This window comes from Nerophis ophidion, linkage group LG10, assembly GCF_033978795.1.
Source record: "Nerophis ophidion isolate RoL-2023_Sa linkage group LG10, RoL_Noph_v1.0, whole genome shotgun sequence".
NCBI classification, from domain to species: Eukaryota; Metazoa; Chordata; class Actinopteri; order Syngnathiformes; family Syngnathidae; genus Nerophis; species Nerophis ophidion.
Window position 1 is genome coordinate 72,154,496 of NC_084620.1, and position 21,759 is coordinate 72,176,254.

General features: G+C 42.6%; 1 protein-coding gene across 1 annotated transcript; it reads right to left on the bottom strand.

Annotated features, from left to right (window-relative positions):
- Positions 1 to 4,721: 4,721 nt before the first annotated feature.
- On the bottom strand, positions 4,722 to 17,600 carry LOC133561260 (unique cartilage matrix-associated protein-like). The gene is made up of 5 exons (XM_061914621.1): positions 17,464 to 17,600; positions 17,347 to 17,406; positions 17,196 to 17,288; positions 9,167 to 9,265; positions 4,722 to 5,204 (listed from the first exon to the last, which is right to left on the bottom strand). Exons 1-5 carry the CDS (start codon positions 17,501 to 17,503, stop codon positions 5,116 to 5,118), a joined length of 381 nt encoding a protein of 126 aa, XP_061770605.1. The 5' UTR covers positions 17,504 to 17,600; the 3' UTR covers positions 4,722 to 5,115.
- Positions 17,601 to 21,759: the final 4,159 nt, after the last annotated feature.

A 21,759-nucleotide genomic window follows, 5' to 3' on the forward strand; every position in this document is an offset into this window, starting at 1 on the left:
TACAACTTTCTGATGTAGGTTTATTCTGAACATGCTTCAGTACAACTTTCTAATGTAGGTTTATTCTGAACATGCTTCAGTACAACTTTCTAATGTAGGTTTATTCTGAACATGCTTCGGTACAACTTTCTGATGTAGGTTTATTCTGAACATGCTTCAGTACAACTTTCTGATGTAGGTTTATTCTGAACATGCTTCAGTACAACTTTCTAATGTAGGTTTATTCTGAACATGCTTCAGTACAACTTTCTAATGTAGGTTTATTCTGAACATGCTTCGGTACAACTTTCTGATGTAGGTTTATTCTGAACATGCTTCAGTACAACTTTCTGATGTAGGTTTATTCTGAACATGCTTCGGTACAACTTTCTAATGTAGGTTTATTCTGAACATGGTTCAGTACAACTTTCTGATGTAGGTTTATTCTGAACATGCTTCGGTACAACTTTCTAATGTAGGTTTATTCTGAACATGCTTCGGTACAACTTTCTGATGTAGGTTTATTCTGAACATGCTTCGGTACAACTTTCTAATGTAGGTTTATTCTGAACATGGTTCAGTACAACTTTCTGATGTAGGTTTATTCTGAACATGCTTCGGTACAACTTTCTAATGTAGGTTTATTCTGAACATGCTTCGGTACAACTTTCTGATGTAGGTTTATTCTGAACATGCTTCGGTACAACTTTCTAATGTAGGTTTATTCTGAACATGGTTCAGTACAACTTTCTGATGTAGGTTTATTCTGAACATGCTTCGGTACAACTTTCTAATGTAGGTTTATTCTGAACATGCTTCAGTACAACTTGACAGGTGACAAATTGCACTTTCTGTTCACATGTCCCAAAACAAAGTAGGAAAAAGCAGAGATGATTAAATGCTGCCTCTTTTCCTTTTCATAACAATTACTAACACATTTGTTCACTTCCTGTTCTCAGTTAGTACAAAATGTAAGTCCATAATAATTAATAAGTTTCCATCCATCCATCCATTTCTACCGCTTATTCCCTTTGGGTTAGCGGGGGGTGCTGGTGTTTTTCTCAGCTATGATTTTGATAATGACATGAATAAGATGATCTCATTTTCAAAATGTTATCAGATTTCTTATTTGTGAGCCCCTTGAATTGGAATACTTTCCTCAAGTGGCTCATATCAGGACATTGTTTATTCTCATATCAGGACATTGTTTATTCTCATATCAGGACATTGTTTATTCTCATATCATTGTTTATTCTCATATCAGTACATTGTTTATTCTCATATCAGGACATTGTTTATTCTCATATCATTGTTTATTCTCATATCAGTACATTGTTTATTCTCATATCATTGTTTATTCTCATATCAGTACATTGTTTATTCTCATATCAGGACATTTTTTATTCTCATATCAGTACATTGTTTATTCTCATATCAGTACATTGTTTATTCTCATATCAGGACATTGTTTATTCTCATATCAGGACATTGTTTATTCTCATATCAGGACATTGTTTATTCTCATATCAGGACATTGTTTATTCTCATATCAGAACATTGTTTATTCTCATATCAGTACATTGTTTATTCTCATATCAGTACATTGTTTATTCTCATATCAGGACATTGTTTATTCTCATATCAGGACATTGTTTATTCTCATATCAGTACATTGTTTATTCATCCATTCCACATACTCCTGTACTAAAGGTTTGAAGTGTTGGACGTGCTTACAAATGTTTTAGGTTACATTTTTCTCTATGGTTATATTTCTCCATTGTTGAGTTTTTTTTTATGTATAATTTTAACTGTTGGCTAATTCACCAAATCATTGAATTTTCATATTTTGGATTCAATAAATACAGGCTTTGAATGTTCTTTATATCCACCATGATGTTATTCTAACTGATTTGTTTTTGTAACATGGTTAGTGACTGAAGTGTACTTTTGTAATTATTTCTACACAATACCTCAGATATGCCAACACTAGTGAATTTGGAGTGATTTTTAGGTCATGGCATGCCCATATTTAATTATGTGCAGCAGAATATTGACGTCTATACAACCCACTTTCAAGAAAAAGAGGGCATGCCCATATAATGAAGTCCAGCACTTACTGTAAACAATATAACATCCATTTAAAAGACTGTCAAACTGCGTGCAGAACCATCAAAAGTGTTTTTTTTTTTTTCAAAATGCGTGAACCTTATCATTTGAAACTTTGGCATGGTTCAACAGGAGTGTATATATATATATATATATATATATATATATATATATATATATATATATATATATATATATATATATATATATATATATATATATATATATATACACACACACACACAGTGTATGTATGTATGGATGGTAAAAAAAAAGCATAATAAGTAAGGAAATAGTCTAAGGACTTTCCAGTAAGACAGAAGAGAAGACTTTATTCACTAAAAGATTTGCAGCTGTATGACATCCCAGGAGCACCAAGTGTGTGTGTGCTCAAGTGAGGGGAGCAGTGAGCAGCAGCGGAGGCCGCGCTCGGGAATCATTTTTGGTGATTCAACTCCCAATTCACAGCCTTGATGCTGAGTGCCAAGCAGGGAGGTAATGGCTCCCATTTTTATAGTCTTTGGTACAAACCATGTTTCCATATGAGTTGGGAAATTGTGTTAGATGTAAATATAAACGGAATACAATGATTTGCAAATCCTTTTCAAGCCATATTCAGTTGAATATGCTACAAAGACAACATATTTGATGTTCAAACTCATTAACTTTATTTTTTTTGCCAATAATAATTAACTTAGAATTTCATGGCTGCAACACGTGCCAAAGTAGTTGGGAAAGGGCATGTTCACTACTGTGTTACATCACCTTTTCTTTTAACAACACTCAATAAACGTTTGGGAACTGAGGAAACTAATTGTTGAAGCTTTGAAAGTGGAATTCTTTCCCATTCTTGTTTTATGTAAAGCTTAAGTTGTTCAACAGTCCGGGGTCTCCGCTGTGGTATTTTAGGCATCATAATGCACCACACATTCTCAATGGGAGATGTTTCTGGACTACAGGCAGGCCAGTGTAGTACCCGCACTCTTTTACTATGAAGCCACGCTGTTGTAACAAGTGACTTGGCATTGTCTTGCTGAAATAAGCAGGGGCGTCCGTGATAACGTTGCTTGGATGACAACATATGTTGCTCCAAAAGCTGTATGTACCTTTCAGCATTAATGGTGCCTTCACAGATGTGTAAGTTACCCATGCCTTGGGCACTAATGCACCCCCATACCATCACACATGCTGGCTTTTACACTTTGCACCTATAACAATGTGGATGGTTCTTTTCCTCATTGGTCCAGAGGACACTACATCCACAGTTTCCAAATATAATTTGAAATGTGGACTCGTCAGACCACAGAACACTTTTCCTCTTTGCATCAGTCCATCTTAGATGAGCTCGGGCCCAGAGAAGCCGGCGGCGTTTCTGGGTGTTGTTGATAAATGGGTTTGGCTTTGCATAGTAGAGTTTTAACTTGCACTTACAGATGTAGCGACCAACTGTAGTTACTGACAGTGGTTTTCTGATGTGTACCTGAGCCCATGTGGCGATATCCTTCACACACTGATGTCGCTTTTTGATGCAGTAGCGTCTGAAGAAACGAAGGTCCGTTATGTCATGGCTTACGTGCAGTGATTTCTCCACATTCTCTCAACCTTTTGATGATTTTATGGACTGTAGATGGTGAAATCCCTAAATTCCTTGCAATAGCTCGTTGAGAAATGTTCTAAAACTGTTTGATGATTTCTTTACGCATTTTTTCATAAAGTGGTGACCGTTTCCCAATCCTTGTTGTGAAAGACTGAGCATTTTTTGGGAAGCTGTTTTTATAGCCAATCATGGCACCCACCTGTTCCCAATTAGCCTGCACACCTGTGGGATGTTCCAAATAAGTGTTTGATGAGCATTCCTCAACTTATCAGTATTTATTGCCACCTTTCCCAACTTCTTTGTCACGTGGTGCTGGCATCAAATTCTAAAGTTTATGATTATTTGCAAAAAAATAAGTGTTTATGAGTTTGAACATCAAATATGTTGTCTTTGTAGCATATTCAACTGAATATGGCTTGAAAAGGATTTGCAAATCATTGTATTCTGTTTATATTTACATCTAACACAATTTCCCAACTCATATGGAAACGGGGTTTGTATGACTCGGCCAGGGTTTGAACTCAGGGTGGACACTGTAACCACTAGGCCACTGAGCTGGTCATTAGGTCTTATATAAAAATTCTGTGGTAGTTTACATTTCAAAATGCAATCTATGGTCATTATCCTGGATTATTGACATTGTGCACAAAGTCCTTAACTTGAATTTGGATGTAACTTTGGAGAGAGTCCTTCTGAGAGGTCTGAGGGGCCCATCAGGAGCAAGTCATGCACTGGACTGTTCCTCCAAAAGACGTGGAAGATATTTGATGATAATAGAGTGCAGGTGTTGGACGTCAGAGGCAGGACTTTTGACGGTTGTCAGCAAATACTTTCCTCCTGATGACTTGTGCAGATCACCTCTTCTGCTCTCATATTCCCCAGCAGCCCTTCTCTTTTCCATTCTCCACCACGCCGACGTGTGTTGGAGCCATCAGTGGAAGTCATCTTTGTCACGTGCTGCCTTCCTTGGCAATAACAAGTGTCTTCTGAACTCTATTTTTATTCTGCTTGCAGTCTAGTTGCATAGAAAAAAGAAGAGTTGAAGCAAAAGGTTTTCCTTTATTTACAATTGACTTCAGTAACATACACTGCACGATACAGGTGTCCCCAAACAACATATGCTGCACCATACAGGTGTCCCCAAACAATATACGCTGCACCATACAGGTGTCCCCAAACAACATACGCTACACGATACAGGTGTCCCCAAACAATATACACTGCACCATACAGGTGTCCCCAAACAATATACACTGCACGATACAGGTGTCCCCAAACAATATACGCTGCACCATACAGGTGTCCCCAAACAATATACGCTGCACCATACAGGTGTCCCCAAACAACATACACTGCACGATACAGGTGTCCCCAAACATTTGTAGCTCTATGAAGATGTAAGTGTAGTTGCAAAATGGTGCAGTGGAACCTCACTAGTGGAACCAGTGATATCGGGGATAGAGGCCATCGTAGTGATACTCCCGAAACTGCTCATTTGTCTCCCTCCTTCTTTCACTTTGCTCTGTGGATTTAAAACAAGGTCACCATTTGTACTGAGAGACATATTATTACACTATTTTGTTTGAAACAATAATGACACCTCTTGATGTAGTATGTATGTACATAAATACAGTACAGGACCACAGTTTGGACACACCTCCTCATTCAATCTTATTTCCATTGTAGATTGTCACATCAAAACTAGGAATGTGGAGTTATGTACTTAACAAAAATGTGAAATAACTGAAAACATGTCTTATATTCCAGTGTGTTCAAAATAGCCACCCTTTGCTCTCATTACTTTTTCGCACACTCTTGGTATTCTCTCCATGATCTTCAAGAGGTAGTCACCTGAAATGGGTTTCACTTCACAGGTGTCATAGTTTTGATGCCTTCAGTGACAATCTACACTGTAAATAGTCATGAAAATAAAGAAAACGCACTGAAATGAGAAGGTGAGTCCAAAATTGTTATACTGATATATATATATATATATATATATATATATATATATATATATATATATATATATATATATGTATGTATGTATGTATGTATGTGTGTGTGTGTGTGTGTGTATATATACACACAAGTAGGTATGTGTATATATTTATATACATACACTCATGTGTGTGTGTGTATGTATGTATGTATGTATGTATATATATATATATATATATATATGTGTGTGTGTGTATGTATGTATATATGTATCTATATGTGTATATATGTATGTGTGTGTATATATATGTGTGTGTGTGTGTATATATATGTGTGTGTGTGTATATATGTGTATGTACAAACCCCGTTTCCATATGAGTTGGGAAATAGTGTTAGATGTAAATATAAACAGAATACAATGATTTGCAAATCCTTTTCAAGCCATATTCAGTTGAATATGCTACAAAGACAACATATTTCATTTTCAAACTCATAAACTTTATTTTTTTTTGCAAATAATCATAAACTTTAGAAATTGATGCCAGCAACACGTGACAAAGAAGTTGGGAAAGGTGGCAATAAATATTGATCAAGTTGAGGAATGCTCATCAAACACTTATTTGGAACATCCCACAGGTGTGCAGGCTAATTGGGAACAGGTGGGTGCCATGATTGGGTATAAAAGCAGCTTCCATGAAATGCTAAGTAATTCACAAACAAGGATGGGGTGAGGGTCACCACTTTGTAAGCAAATTGTCAAACAGTTTTAGAACAACATTTCTCAACGAGCTATTGCAAGGAATTTAGGGATTTTACCATCTACGGTCCGTAAAATCATCAAAACGTTCATAGAATCTGGAGAAATCACTGCATGTAAGTGATATTACTGACCTTTGATCCCTCAGGCGGTACTGCATCAAAACCCGACATCGATGTGTAAATGATATCACCACATGGGCTCAGGAACACTTCATAAAACCACTGTCAGTAACTACAGTTGGTCGCTACATCTGTAAGTGCAAGTTAAAACTCTACTATGCAAAGTTAAACCCATTTATCAACAACACCCAGAAACGCCGCCGGCTTTGCTGGGCCCGAGATCATCTAAGATGGACTGATGCAAAGTGGAAAAGTGTTCTGTGGTCTGACGAGTCCACATTTTAAATTATATTTGGAAACAGAGGACGTGGTGTCCTCCGGAACAAAGAAAAAAATAACCATCCGGCTTGTTATAGGTGCAACGTGTAAAAGCCAGCATGTGTGATGGTATGGGGGTGTATTAGTGCCCAAGGCATGGGTAACTTACACATGTGTGATGGTATGGGGGTGTATTAGTGCCCAAGGCATGGGTAACTTACACATGTGTGATGGTATGGGGGTGTATTAGTGCCCAAGGCATGGGTAACTTACACATGTGCGATGGTATGGGGGTGTATTAGTGCCCAAGGCATGGGTAACTTACACATCTGTGAAGGCACCATTAATGCTGAAAGGTCCATACAGGTTTTGGAGCACCATATGTTGTCATCCAAGCAACTTTATCACGGACACCCCTGCTTATTTCAGCAAGACAATGCCAAGCCACGTGTTACAACAGCGTGGCTTCGTATTAAAAGAGTGTGGGTACTTTCCTGGCCTGCCTGCAGTCCAGACCTGTCTCCCATGGAAAATGTGTGGCGCATTATGAAGCGTAAAATAGGACAGCGGAGACCCCGGACTGTTGAAGGACTGAAGCTCTACATAAAACAAGAATGGGAAAGAACTCCACTTTCAAAGCTTCAACAATTAGTTTCCTCAGTTCCCAAACGTTTATTGAGTGTTGTTAAAAGAAAAGGTGATGTAACACAGTAGTGAACATGCCCTTTCCCAACTACTTTGGCACGTGTTGCAGCCATGAAATTCTAAGTTAATTATTATTGGCAAAAAAAATAAAGTTTATGAGTTTGAACATGAAATATGTTGTCTTTGTAGCATATTCAACTGAATATGGTTTGAAAAGGATTTGCAAATCATTGTATTCTGTTTATATTTACATCTAACACAATTTCCCAACTCATATGGAAAAGGGGTTTGTATATATATGTACATATATATATGTGTGTGTGTGTGTGTATACAGTATGTGTATGTAAATGTGTGTATGTTTATGTTGTATAAATAAATAAAGTACCACTTTTTATGTTAAAAAAGTGGCAGCTCAGTTGCCAGAATAAAAATGTTTTGTTTTTTTTTTGTAAGAAAACGTAGTACTGTTTTTCTATTTCAAGTGAAAGTAGCAATGATTGTCACACACACGCGCACTCATACACACACACACACACTCACACACACACACACACATGAGGTGTGGTGAAATTACATTTGTCCATCAACCCCATTAGGTTGTAAAAAAAACCCTCCTGTATTTTACAGTAAAATTGTGTTGACTTGAGTTGTCACTTTGACTGTAAAATCAAATGTACATGTACAATGTACATCAACTTCCTCTATTGTTACCTGCAATGTGGCCTCATTGAAGATGAACTGACATCTAATGGAATTAGTGTTTGTTGTCAAGAAAATCCAAGAAGAAATGCATTTAGTGAGCTAGTCCACTGGATTGTTGTGTGTGATCTCCATTGTTGTGTGTGGTGTTTGTGTGTGATCTCCATTGTTGTGTGTGGTGTTTGTGTGTGATCTCCATTGTGGTGTTTGTGTGTGATCTCCATTGTTGTGTGTGGTGTTTGTGTGTGATCTCCATTGTTGTGTGTGGTGTTTGTGTGTGATCTCCATTGTGGTGTTTGTGTGTGATCTCCATTGTTGTGTGTGGTGTTTGTGTGTAATCTCCATTGTTGTGTGTGGTGTTTGTGTGTGATCTCCATTGTTGTGTGTGCTGTTTGTGTGTGATCTCCATTGTTGTGTGTGCTGTTTGTGTGTGATCTCCATTGTTGTGTGTGGTGTTTGTGTGTGATCTCCATTGCTGTGTGTGGTGTTTGTGTGTGATCTCCATTGCTGTGTGTGGTGTTTGTGTGTGATCTCCATTGCTGTGTGTGGTGTTCGTGTGTGATCTCTATTGCTGTGTGTGGTGTTTGTGTGTGATCTCCATTGCTGTGTGTGGTGTTTGTGTGTGATCTCCATTGTTGTGTGTGATCTCCATTGCTGTGTGTGCTGTTTGTGTGTGATCTCCATTGCTGTGTGTGGTGTTTCTGTGTGGTCTCCATTGTTGTGTGTGATCTCCATTGTTGTGTGTGGTGTTTGTGTGTGATCTCCATTGCTGTGTGTGGTGTTTGTGTGTGATCTCCATTGCTGTGTGTGGTGTTTGTGTGTGATCTCCATTGCTGTGTGTGGTGTTTGTGTGTGATCTCCATTGTTGTGTGTGGTGTTTGTGTGTGATCTCCATTGCTGTGTGTGGTGTTTGTGTGTGATCTCCATTGCTGTGTGTGGTGTTGCTGGGGCTGCTTTGCTTTTGGAATTAGATGACATTGTTTTTGTGGTGCTGTGTGTTGTTCTGTTGGATTCAATACAGTTTCACAAAAAACAATACTAGGATAAAAGCTTTTCATACCGTCGCGGTCTTCTTCGGCGTAGTTCTCGTACTTCTTGTGTCGATCCTCGTTGTATTCCCTCCAGCGCTCGCTGTTGGCCCGCTGGACCTTCTGCTCCGCTAGGGAGAGCACACACACACCTGCTCAGCTATGGAGAGTACACACACCTGCTCAGCTATGGAGAGCACACACACCTGCTCAGCTATGGAGAGCACACACACCTGCTCAGCTATGGAGAGCACACACACACCTGCTCAGCTATGGAGAGCACACACACCTGCTCAGCTATGGAGAGCACACACACCTGCTCAGCTATGGAGAGCACACACACCTGCTCAGCTATGGAGAGCACACACACACCTGCTCAGCTATGGAGAGCACACACACACCTGCTCAGCTATGGAGAGCACACACACCTGCTCAGCTATGGAGAGCACACACACCTGCTCAGCTATGGAGAGCACACACACCTGCTCAGCTATGGAGAGCACACACACACCTGCTCAGCTATGGAGAGCACACACACCTGCTCAGCTATGGAGAGCACACACACCTGCTCAGCTATGGAGAGCACACACACCTGCTCAGCTATGGAGAGCACACACACACCTGCTCAGCTATGGAGAGCACACACACCTGCTCAGCTATGGAGAGCACACACACCTGCTCAGCTATGGAGAGCACACACACCTGCTCAGCTATGGAGAGCACACACACACCTGCTCAGCTATGGAGAGCACACACACCTGCTCAGCTATGGAGAGCACACACACCTGCTCAGCCGGGGCCCCCCTCATTTAATCACACCAAATTGTTTCCCCTGGGGTCCACATTGAGCTGGACAAATATTTGGTGGAGGGCCCAAAGCCGACTGTATGTAAAGTAACTATGTGTACATATATTATTTATCATCATTATTATTATTATTATGAATTATGTGTACATATTATGAATGATCATGTGCACATATATTATGAATTATGTGTACATATTATTATGTGTACATATCATATTAATATCATGGAATTCATATCATTGGATATGTGAAAGTTTGACTCCTACCTTGTTTACTTTTGTGACTTAAAGTTTTGTCATCGATGAGAAATATCAAGCAGCTAAAATGCAGCAAACATGAATACGTGTGGAGAGTGTTTTGTAATTTCCCATCATGCCTTGTAATGATTTTAAAAGGGTGTACTTCAAAAATGTGTTTATGGTGCCTGGACATTTTTTATAATATCCACAAATGGTGTTGTGTGTGTGTGTGAGCATGTCTGTTGGCATTTTGTTTGCTCCAATGTATTTATTTTTATTTGCAGCATGACTAGTGAAGGTTGTTTGCATTGGGTCATATAAGTATATGCTGCTATTCATGACTTGATAAACGGCCATTCGACCTGAAATACTTGCATTGTCCACAAGATAGAGACAAAGAGGTAGCATCTATCCATCTATTTTCTACCGCTTGTCCTTTTCGGTGTGGCGGGGGCTGCTGGAGCCTATCTCAGCTTCATTCTCGCAGAAGGCGGTGTATACCCTGGACAAGTCGCCACCGAATTAGTATATGAATGATTTTTCAAAATGGATTGCTGTTAGATTTGTAATTAAAGTCATGACATCTCGTGGGCCAAACTGAAGTTCTGACACCCCTGCACTTGGAGGCCACTTCTTTACTCCACACGACCCCGCGCCTCCTTCTGCACATGCTCCACCTGATTGACTTAGCAGCCACCCTGAAGATGCTCACTTTGCCAGACAGCTCCTGAAACTTTCCCTCTGTCTTCTAGGATGGTAACTCACCCATCTGATCATAGTAACTACCCAGCTGATCATAGTAACTACCTAGCTGTTCATAGTAACTCACCCAGCTGATCATAGTAACTACCCAGCTGATCATAGTAAGTCACCCAGCTGATCATAGTAACTACCCAGCTGTTAGTAGTGACTCACCCAGCTGATCATAGTAACTACCCAGCTGATCATAGTAAGTCACCCAGCTGATCATAGTAAGTCACCCAGCTGATCATAGTAACTACCCAGCTGTTAGTAGTGACTCACCCAGCTGATCATAGTAACTACCCAGCTGATCATAGTAAGTCACCCAGCTGATCATAGTAACTACCCAGCTGATCATAGTAACTCGCCCAGCTGATCATAGTAACTCACCTGGCTGATTGTAGTAACTCACCTGACTGTTGGTAGTAACTCACCCAGCTGTTAGAAGTGACTCACCCAGCTGATTGTAGTAACTCACCCGGCTGTAAGTAGTAACTCACCCAGCTGTTGGGAGTGACTCACCCAGCTGTTGGTAGTAACTACCCAGCTGATCATAGTAACTCACCCAGCTGTTGGTAGTAACTCACCCAGCTGTTGGTAGTAACTCACCCAGCTGTTGGTAGTAACTCACCCAGCTTTTGGTAGTAACTCACCCAGCTGATCATAGTAACTCACCCAGCTGATCATAGTAACTGCCCAGCTGATCATAGTAACTCACCTGGCTGATTGTAGTAACTCACCTGACTGTTGGTAGTAACTCACCCAGCTGTTAGAAGTGACTCACCCAGCTGATTGTAGTAACTCACCCGGCTGTAAGTAGTAACTCACCCAGCTGTTGGGAGTGACTCACCCAGCTGTTGGTAGTAACTACCCAGCTGATCATAGTAACTCACCCAGCTGTTGGTAGTAACTCACCCAGCTGTTGGTAGTAACTCACCCAGCTGTTGGTAGTAACTCACCCAGCTTTTGGTAGTAACTCACCCAGCTGATCATAGTAACTCACCCAGCTGATCATAGTAACTGCCCAGCTGATCATAGTAACTCACCTGGCTGATTGTAGTAACTCACCTGACTGTTGGTAGTAACTCACCCAGCTGTTAGAAGTGACTCACCCAGCTGATTGTAGTAACTCACCCGGCTGTAAGTAGTAACTCACCCAGCTGTTGGGTGTGACTCACCCAGCTGTTGGTAGTAACTACCCAGCTGATCATAGTAACTCACCCAGCTGTTGGTAGTAACTCACCCAGCTGTTGGTAGTAACTCACCCAGCTGTTGGTAGTAACTCACCCAGCTTTTGGTAGTAACTCACCCAGCTGATCATAGTAACTCACCCAGCTGATCATAGTAACTACCCAGCTGATCATAGTAACTCACCCAGCTGTTGGTAGTAACTCACCCAACTGATCATAGTAACTCACCCAGCTTTTGGTAGTAACTACCCAGCTGATCATAGTAACTCACCCAGCTGTTGGTAGTAACTCACCCAGCTGTTTGTAGTAACTCACCCAGCTGATCATAGTAACTCACCCAGCTGTTGGTAGTAACTCACCCAGCTGATCATAGTAACTCACCCAGCTGTTGGTAGTAACTCACCCAGCTGTTGGTAGTAACTCACCCAGCTGATCATAGTAACTCACCCAGCTGATCATAGTAACTCACCCAGCTGTTGGTAGTAAATCACCCAACTGATCATAGTAACTCACCCAGCTTTTGGTAGTAACTACCCAGCTGATCATAGTAACTCACCCAGCTGTTGGTAGTAACTACCCAGCTGTTGGTAGTAACTCACCCAGCTGTTGGTAGTAACTCACCCAGCTGATCATAGTAACTCACCCAGCTGTTGGTAGTAACTCACCCAGCTGATCATAGTCACTCACCCAGCTGTTGGTAGTAACTCACCCAGCTGGTCATAGTAACTCACCCAGCTGTTGGTAGTAACTCACCCAGCTGTTGGTAGTAACTCACCCAGCTGTTGGTAGTAACTCACCCAGCTGATCATAGTAACTCACCCAGCTGATCATAGTAACTACCCAGCTGATCATAGTAACTACCCAGCTGATCATAGTAACTCACCCAGCTGTTGGTAGTAACTCACCCAGCTTTTGGTAGTAACTACCCAGCTTATCATAGTAACTCACCCAGCTGTTGGTAGTGACTCACCCAGCTTTTGGTAGTAACTACCCAACTGATCATAGTAACTCACCCAGCTTTTGGTAGTAACTACCCAGCTGATCATAGTAACTCACCCAGCTGTTGGTAGTGACTCGCCCAGCTTTTGGTAGTAACTACCCAACTGATCATAGTAACTCACCCAGCTTTTGGTAGTGACTCACCCAGCTTTTGGTAGTAACTACCCAACTGACCATAGTAACTCACCCAGCTTTTGGTAGTAACTACCCAGCTGATCATAGTAACTCACCCAGCTGTTGGTAGTAACTCACCCAGCTGATCATAGTAACTCACCCAGCTGTTGGTAGTAACTCACCCAGCTGTTGGTAGTAACTCACCCAGCTGATCATAGTAACTCACCCAGCTGATCATAGTAACTCACCCAGCTGTTGGTAGTAACTCACCCAGCTGTTGGTAGTAACTCACCCAGCTGATCATAGTAACTCACCCAGCTGATCATAGTAACTCACCCAGCTGTTGGTAGTAACTCACCCAACTGATCATAGTAACTCACCCAGCTTTTGGTAGTAACTACCCAGCTGATCATAGTAACTCACCCAGCTGTTGGTAGTAACTACCCAGCTGTTGGTAGTAACTCACCCAGCTGTTGGTAGTAACTCACCCAGCTGATCATAGTAACTCACCCAGCTGTTGGTAGTAACTCACCCAGCTGATCATAGTCACTCACCCAGCTGTTGGTAGTAACTCACCCAGCTGATCATAGTAACTCACCCAGCTGTTGGTAGTAACTCACCCAGCTGTTGGTAGTAACTCACCCAGCTGTTGGTAGTAACTCACCCAGCTGTTGGTAGTAACTCACCCAGCTGATCATAGTAACTACCCAGCTGATCATAGTAACTCACCCAGCTGTTGGTAGTAACTCACCCAGCTGATCATAGTAACTCACCCAGCTGATCATAGTAACTCACCCAGCTTTTGGTAGTAACTACCCAGCTTATCATAGTAACTCACCCAGCTGTTGGTAGTGACTCACCCAGCTTTTGGTAGTAACTACCCAACTGATCATAGTAACTCACCCAGCTTTTGGTAGTAACTACCCAGCTGATCATAGTAACTCACCCAGCTTTTGGTAGTAACTACCCAGCTTATCATAGTAACTCACCCAGCTGTTGGTAGTAACTACCCAGCTGATCATAGTAACTCACCCAGCTGTTGGTAGTAACTCACCCAGCTGATCATAGTAACTCACCCAGCTGTTGGTAGTAACTCACCCAGCTGTTGGTAGTAACTCACCCAGCTGATCATAGTAACTCACCCAGCTGATCATAGTAACTCACCCAGCTGTTGGTAGTAACTCACCCAGCTGTTGGTGGTAACTCACCCAGCTGATCATAGTAACTCACCCAGCTGTTGGTAGTAACTCACCCAACTGATCATAGTAACTCACCCAGCTTTTGGTAGTAACTACCCAGCTGATCATAGTAACTCACCCAGCTGTTGGTAGTAACTACCCAGCTGTTGGTAGTAACTCACCCAGCTGTTGGTAGTAACTCACCCAGCTGTTGGTAGTAACTCACCCAGCTGATCATAGTCACTCACCCAGCTGTTGGTAGTAACTCACCCAGCTGATCATAGTAACTCACCCAGCTGTTGGTAGTAACTCACCCAGCTGTTGGTAGTAACTCACCCAGCTGTTGGTAGTAACTCACCCAGCTGATCATAGTAACTCACCCAGCTGATCATAGTAACTACCCAGCTGATCATAGTAACTCACCCAGCTGTTGGTAGTAACTCACCCAGCTGATCATAGTAACTCACCCAGCTGTTGGTAGTAACTCACCCAGCTGATCATAGTAACTCACCCAGCTGTTGGTAGTAACTCACCCAGCTGTTGGTAGTAACTCACCCAGCTGTTGGTAGTAACTCACCCAGCTGATCATAGTAACTCACCCAGCTGATCATAATAACTACCCAGCTGATCATAGTAACTACCCAGCTGATCATAGTAACTCACCCAGCTGTTGGTAGTAACTCACCCAGCTTTTGGTAGTAACTACCCAGCTTATCATGGTAACTCACCCAGCTGTTGGTAGTGACTCACCCAGCTTTTGGTAGTAACTACCCAACTGATCATAGTAACTCACCCAGCTTTTGGTAGTAACTACCCAGCTGATCATAGTAACTCACCCAGCTTTTGGTAGTAACTACCCAGCTGATCATAGTAACTCACCCAGCTGTTGGTAGTGACTCACCCAGCTGTTGGTAGTAACTCACCCAGCTGTTGGTAGTAACTCACCCAGCTGATCATAGTAACTCACCCAGCTGTTGGTAGTAACTCACCCAGCTGATCATAGTCACTCACCCAGCTGTTGGTAGTAACTCACCCAGCTGATCATAGTAACTCACCCAGCTGTTGGTAGTAACTCACCCAGCTGTTGGTAGTAACTCACCCAGCTGATCATAGTAACTCACCCAGCTGATCATAGTAACTACCCAGCTGATCATAGTAACTACCCAGCTGATCATAGTAACTCACCCAGCTGTTGGTAGTAACTCACCCAGCTGTTTGTAGTAACTCACCCAGCTGATCATAGTAACTCACCCAGCTGTTGGTAGTAACTCACCCAGCTGATCATAGTAACTCACCCAGCTGTTGGTAGTAACTCACCCAGCTGTTGGTAGTAACTCACCCAGCTGTTGGTAGTAACTCACCCAGCTGATCATAGTAACTCACCCAGCTGATCATAATAACTACCCAGCTGATCATAGTAACTACCCAGCTGATCATAGTAACTCACCCAGCTGTTGGTAGTAACTCACCCAGCTTTTGGTAGTAACTACCCAGCTTATCATGGTAACTCACCCAGCTGTTGGTAGTGACTCACCCAGCTTTTGGTAGTAACTACCCAACTGATCATAGTAACTCACCCAGCTTTTGGTAGTAACTACCCAGCTGATCATAGTAACTCACCTAGCTTTTGGTAGTAACTACCCAGCTGATCATAGTAACTCACCCAGCTGTTGGTAGTGACTCACCCAGCTTTTGGTAGTAACTACCCAACTGATCATAGTAACTCACCCAGCTTTTGGTAGTAACTACCCAGCTGATCATAGTAACTCACCCAGCTTTTGGTAGTAACTACCCAGCTGATCATAGTAACTCACCCAGCTGTTGGTAGTGACTCACCCAGCTGTTGGTAGTAACTACCCATCTGTTGGTAGTAACTCACCCAGCTGTTGGTAGTAACTCACCCAGCTGATCATAGTAACTCACCCAGCTGTTGGTAGTAACTCACCCAGCTGATCATAGTCACTCACCCAGCTGTTGGTAGTAACTCACCCAGCTGATCATAGTAACTCACCCAGCTGTTGGTAGTAACTCACCCAGCTGTTGGTAGTAACTCACCCAGCTGATCATAGTAACTCACCCAGCTGATCATAGTAACTACCCAGCTGATCATAGTAACTACCCAGCTGATCATAGTAACTCACCCAGCTGTTGGTAGTAACTCACCCAGCTGTTTGTAGTAACTCACCCAGCTGATCATAGTAACTCACCCAGCTGTTGGTAGTAACTCACCCAGCTGATCATAGTAACTCACCCAGCTGTTGGTAGTAACTCACCCAGCTGTTGGTAGTAACTCACCCAGCTGTTGGTAGTAACTCACCCAGCTGATCATAGTAACTCACCCAGCTGATCATAATAACTACCCAGCTGATCATAGTAACTACCCAGCTGATCATAGTAACTCACCCAGCTGTTGGTAGTAACTCACCCAGCTTTTGGTAGTAACTACCCAGCTTATCATGGTAACTCACCCAGCTGTTGGTAGTGACTCACCCAGCTTTTGGTAGTAACTACCCAACTGATCATAGTAACTCACCCAGCTTTTGGTAGTAACTACCCAGCTGATCATAGTAACTCACCCAGCTTTTGGTAGTAACTACCCAGCTGATCATAGTAACTCACCCAGCTGTTGGTAGTGACTCACCCAGCTTTTGGTAGTAACTACCCAACTGATCATAGTAACTCACCCAGCTTTTGGTAGTAACTACCCAACTGATCATAGTAACTCACCCAGCTTTTGGTAGTAACTACCCAGCTGATCATAGTAACTCACCCAGCTGTTGGTAGTAACTCACCCAGCTGTTCGTAGTATCTCACGGAGCGGCGAGTGCGGCGTTTGAAAAAGTTGTCGGCGTCGACCTCAGGCATGAAGACCGTGCGAGCGCCCTCTGCAAAGGTCAGAGGTTAAAAGCCAGCCCAGGTAATATTTCCATGGCGTGTGCCCACCTTTGGCATCAGCTGACTTGGAGTCATCCTGCACTGCTGCGCCGTCAGCAAGACTAGAAACTGAAGTGAAAGTGGTTAGAGCGCTCACCCCCGGGAGGGGGGGGGGGGATCACTCACCGCCGAGGAGGGCAGCCAGGACGAGCAGAGTCCAGGACATGTTGCACAGAGGAAGGTGGAAGGTGGTCTGCACCCGAGTGCCACGGAGCAAAGTAGGTCTGCATCAACACGTTGGGAGGTGGGAGGGGCCTCAGGGGGAGGGAGGGGCCTCTTTCGTGATACCAGCAAATGTAGCATTTTTATTTTATTTTATTTTATTCAGATGAAAATGAACTCATTCACATGTAAATCACAGTTTTATTTAGTTGGGGTTGCGGGGGTGCTGGAGCCTATCTCAGCTGCACACAGGCGGAAGGCAGGGTACACCCTGGACAAGTCACCACCTCATCACAGGGCCAAACAAGACAGACAACATTCACACTCACACAGAATATGACATGGCATAAAAATGTGTGTGAATGGAGAACTGTGTTGAAATGAGAACTGAATCATCATCCAGGAATCAAATGCCCAACCATTTAAAGTCCTACTGAAATGAGATGTTCTTATTTAAACGGGGATAGCAGCTCCATTCTATGTGTCATACTTCATCATTTCACCATATTTTTGCTGAAAGGATTTAGTAGAGAACATCGAAGATAAAGTTGGCAACTTTTGGTGGCTAATAAAAAAGCCTTGCCTGTACCGGAAGTAGCAGACGATGTGCGCGTGACGTCACGGGTTGTGGAGCTCCTCACATCTGAACATTGTTTACAATCATGGCCACCAGCAGCCAGAGCGATTCGGACCGAGAAAGCGGCAATTTCCCCATTAATTGTAGCGAGGATGAAAGATTCGTGGATGAGGAAAGTGAGAGTGAAGGACAAGAAAAAAAAAGACAAGGACAGTGGGAGCAATTCAGATGTTATTAGACACATTTACAGGATAATTCTGGAAATCCCTTGTCTGCTTATTGTGTTACTAGTGTTTTTGTGAGATTATTGTAACGGCTGGTTGGCATAGCGATGCCGGGTTTGTTCCTCCAAGGATGCGTTGGCAAGAACACAGCAAAGGTAAGAAATAAAGATTTATTTAAGTAACAAAAGGAGCTAAGGAACAAAGACACTGGTGCTAAACAAATTGTGCTAGCATGAAAGCTAGGAATATAAACAGAAAAACTAAACTTGGCACGAAAAGGGAAAACAAAACAGCATGAGAGCTAAAATGAAACAAAGGCGTAGCATGTAAGCTAGTGAGAATGTACATGAAAAGCAGTCGTCACTTGTTGCTTGTAAAGCAAATTAGGAACCCAGAAAGACTGAACAGAAAAGGCTGGCTTATATAGGATGGTGATTAGAAAAACAGGTATGCGTGAACCGGGAGTAACAGGTGGAACTAATATGTAACCATGGTGACGAAGCAAACAGAAAATAAGGACGTCAATATAAGTGATACCAAAATGGAACAAAAGCAACAATATGGTGATGATCCGACCATCGGATCACAACAACTATAAAGTCATACCTGAAAGTCGGAGGGGTGTGGTGACCACCAGTGTCTCTGATGGAAGCCATGGAGGAGCCAAGAAAGCCGCAGCTGCCTCTTCGACAGCTGCAGGAGGACGCAAGCTCCGCTCATGTTTATGGTAAGAGCCGACTTATTAGCACAATTTTCTCACCAAAACCTGCCAGTCAACATGCGGTAGAGAAACATGTTTGCTTGACTGCTCTGTTCCATATTAAAGCTTCACAACAAACAAAGAAACACCGGCTGTGTTTGTGTTGCTATAGCCGGCTGAACTACACCGCTTTCCACCAACATCTTTCTTCTTTGACGTCTCCATTATTCATTGAACAAAGATTCAGCAACACATATGTGCAAAATACTCTGTAATTATGCCATTCAATCGGACGTTTTTTTAGCCGTGAGTGGTGCTGGGATAAAATGTCCGCTCCAACCAATAACGTCACAAGCACGCGTCAACATAAGCGTCATCATTCCGCGACGTTTTCAACACAACACTCGCTGGGAAATTTAAAATTGCAATTTAGTAAACTAAAGCGGGCGTATTGTCATGTGTTGCAATGTTAATATTTCATCATTGATATATAAACTATCAGACTGCGTGGTGGCTAGTAGTGGCTTTCAGTAGGTCTTTAATGTCCATCTTTGAGGTCAGGGGTCAAACAGGACATCAGGAAAGTATTCACAGCACTTCACTTTTTCTACATTTTGTTATATGTATGTATGTGTATTCCTTATATAGGAATGTGTATATATATAAATGTGTGTATGTATGTGTATACACGTGTGTGTGTGTGTGTGTGTGTATACAGTGGCAGTCAAAAGTGTAGGTACAGGTGTAAAGAAGATGATGTCATGGCTGTCTTGACTTTCCAATCATTTCTTCTTTGTTTGTGATGTAGTGATTGGAGCACATACTTGTTGCTCACAAAAGCATTCATGAAGTTTGCTTCTTTTATGAATTTATTATGTCTCTACTGAGAATGTGAGCAATCAAAAGTATACGTACAGCAATGTTCATATTTGCTTACATGTCCCTTGGCAAGTTTACCTGCATTAAGGTGCTTTTGGTCGCCATCCACAAGCTTCTGTACACATTTTTCACCACAAAATTGCTGCAGTTCAGCTAAATGTGTTGCTTTTCTGACATGGACTTGTTTCTTCAGCATTGTCCACATGTTTAAGTCAGGACTTTGGGAAGGCCATTCCAAAACCTTCATTCTAGCCTGATTGAGGCATTCCTTGACCACTTTTGAGGTGTGTTTGGGGTCATTGTCCTGTTGGAACCCCCAACTGTGCCCAAGACCCAACCTCCCCCCTGATGATTTTAGCTTGTCCTGAACAATTTGGAGCTAATCCTCCTTTTTCATTGTCCCATTTAAAGCAGCAGTTCCATTGGCAGCAAAACAGGCCCAGAGCATAATACTACCACCACCATGCTTGACGGTAGGAATGGTGTTCCTGCGATTAAAGGCCTCACCTTTTCTCCTCCAAACATATTGCTGGGTATTGTGGCCAAACAGCTCCAGTTTGGTTTCATCTGACATCACATGTACAAGATAAGACCTTCTGGAGGAAAGTTCTGTGGTCTCTGGTCATCGCTAGTCTTGTCATCCTGGTCCTCACCAGAGGACGACTTGGTGGTGTGAGAACCAAATATGGTGTCAAGGAGAAATCCTTTGAACACAAAGCTTTATTTTTTTCAGCGAGCCTCAGACTGGAACTGCAGCGTCCAGGAGGAAAGTACGGGCCTGATTCCTTTCCTGACCCAGACCTCTACTCCTACCGGTGGGGCTCCTACCAGATGTCATTATTGTCCTCTGCTGCTATCCTTTAAGGTTCCCTTCATCCTGGGGTGAAAAGCCAGCACTCTCAGGATGAGCTGAACCTCTCTGAGGGCATGTTTCCTTCTCTGGATAAAGATGCTGGGACCAAATACAAACACCTGCTAGTTTACAATGTAGAGGGTATGATGGACCCCACATGCTCAAAGTAATGTAGAGGGTACGATGGACCCCACATGCTCAAAGTAATGTAGAGGGTACGATGGACCCCACATGCTCAAAGTAATGTAGAGGGTGTGATGGACCCCACATGCTCAAAGTAATGTAGAGGGTACGATGGACCCCACATGCTCAAAGTAATGTAGAGGGTACGATGGACCCCACATGCTCAAAGTAATGTAGAGGGTACGATGGACCCCACATGCTCAAAGTAATGTAGAGGGTGTGATGGACCCCACATGCTCAAAGTAATGTAGAGGGTACGATGGACCCCACATGCTCAAAGTAATGTAGAGGGTACGATGGACCCCACATGCTCAAAGTAATGTAGAGGGTACGATGGACCCCACATGCTCAAAGTAATGTAGAGGGTACGATGGACCCCACATGCTCAAAGTAATGTAGAGGGTACGATGGACCCCACATGCTCAAAGTAATGTAGAGGGTATGATGGACCCCACATGCTCAAAGTAATGTAGAGGGTACGATGGACCCCACATGCTCAAAGTAATGTAGAGGGTACGATGGACCCCACATGCTCAAAGTAATGTAGAGGGTACGATGGACCCCACATGCTCAAAGTAATGTAGAGGGTACGATGGACCCCACATGCTCAAAGTAATGTAGAGGGTACGATGGACCCCAAATGCTCAAAGTAATGTAGAGGGTACGATGGACCCCACACGCTCAAAGTAAAGTAGAGGGTATGATGGACCCCACACGCTCAAAGTAATGTAGAGGGTATGATGGACCCCACACGCTCAAAGTAATGTAGAGGGTATGATGGACCCCACACGCTCAAAGTAATGTAGAGGGTATGATGGACCCCACACGCTCAAAGTAATGTAGA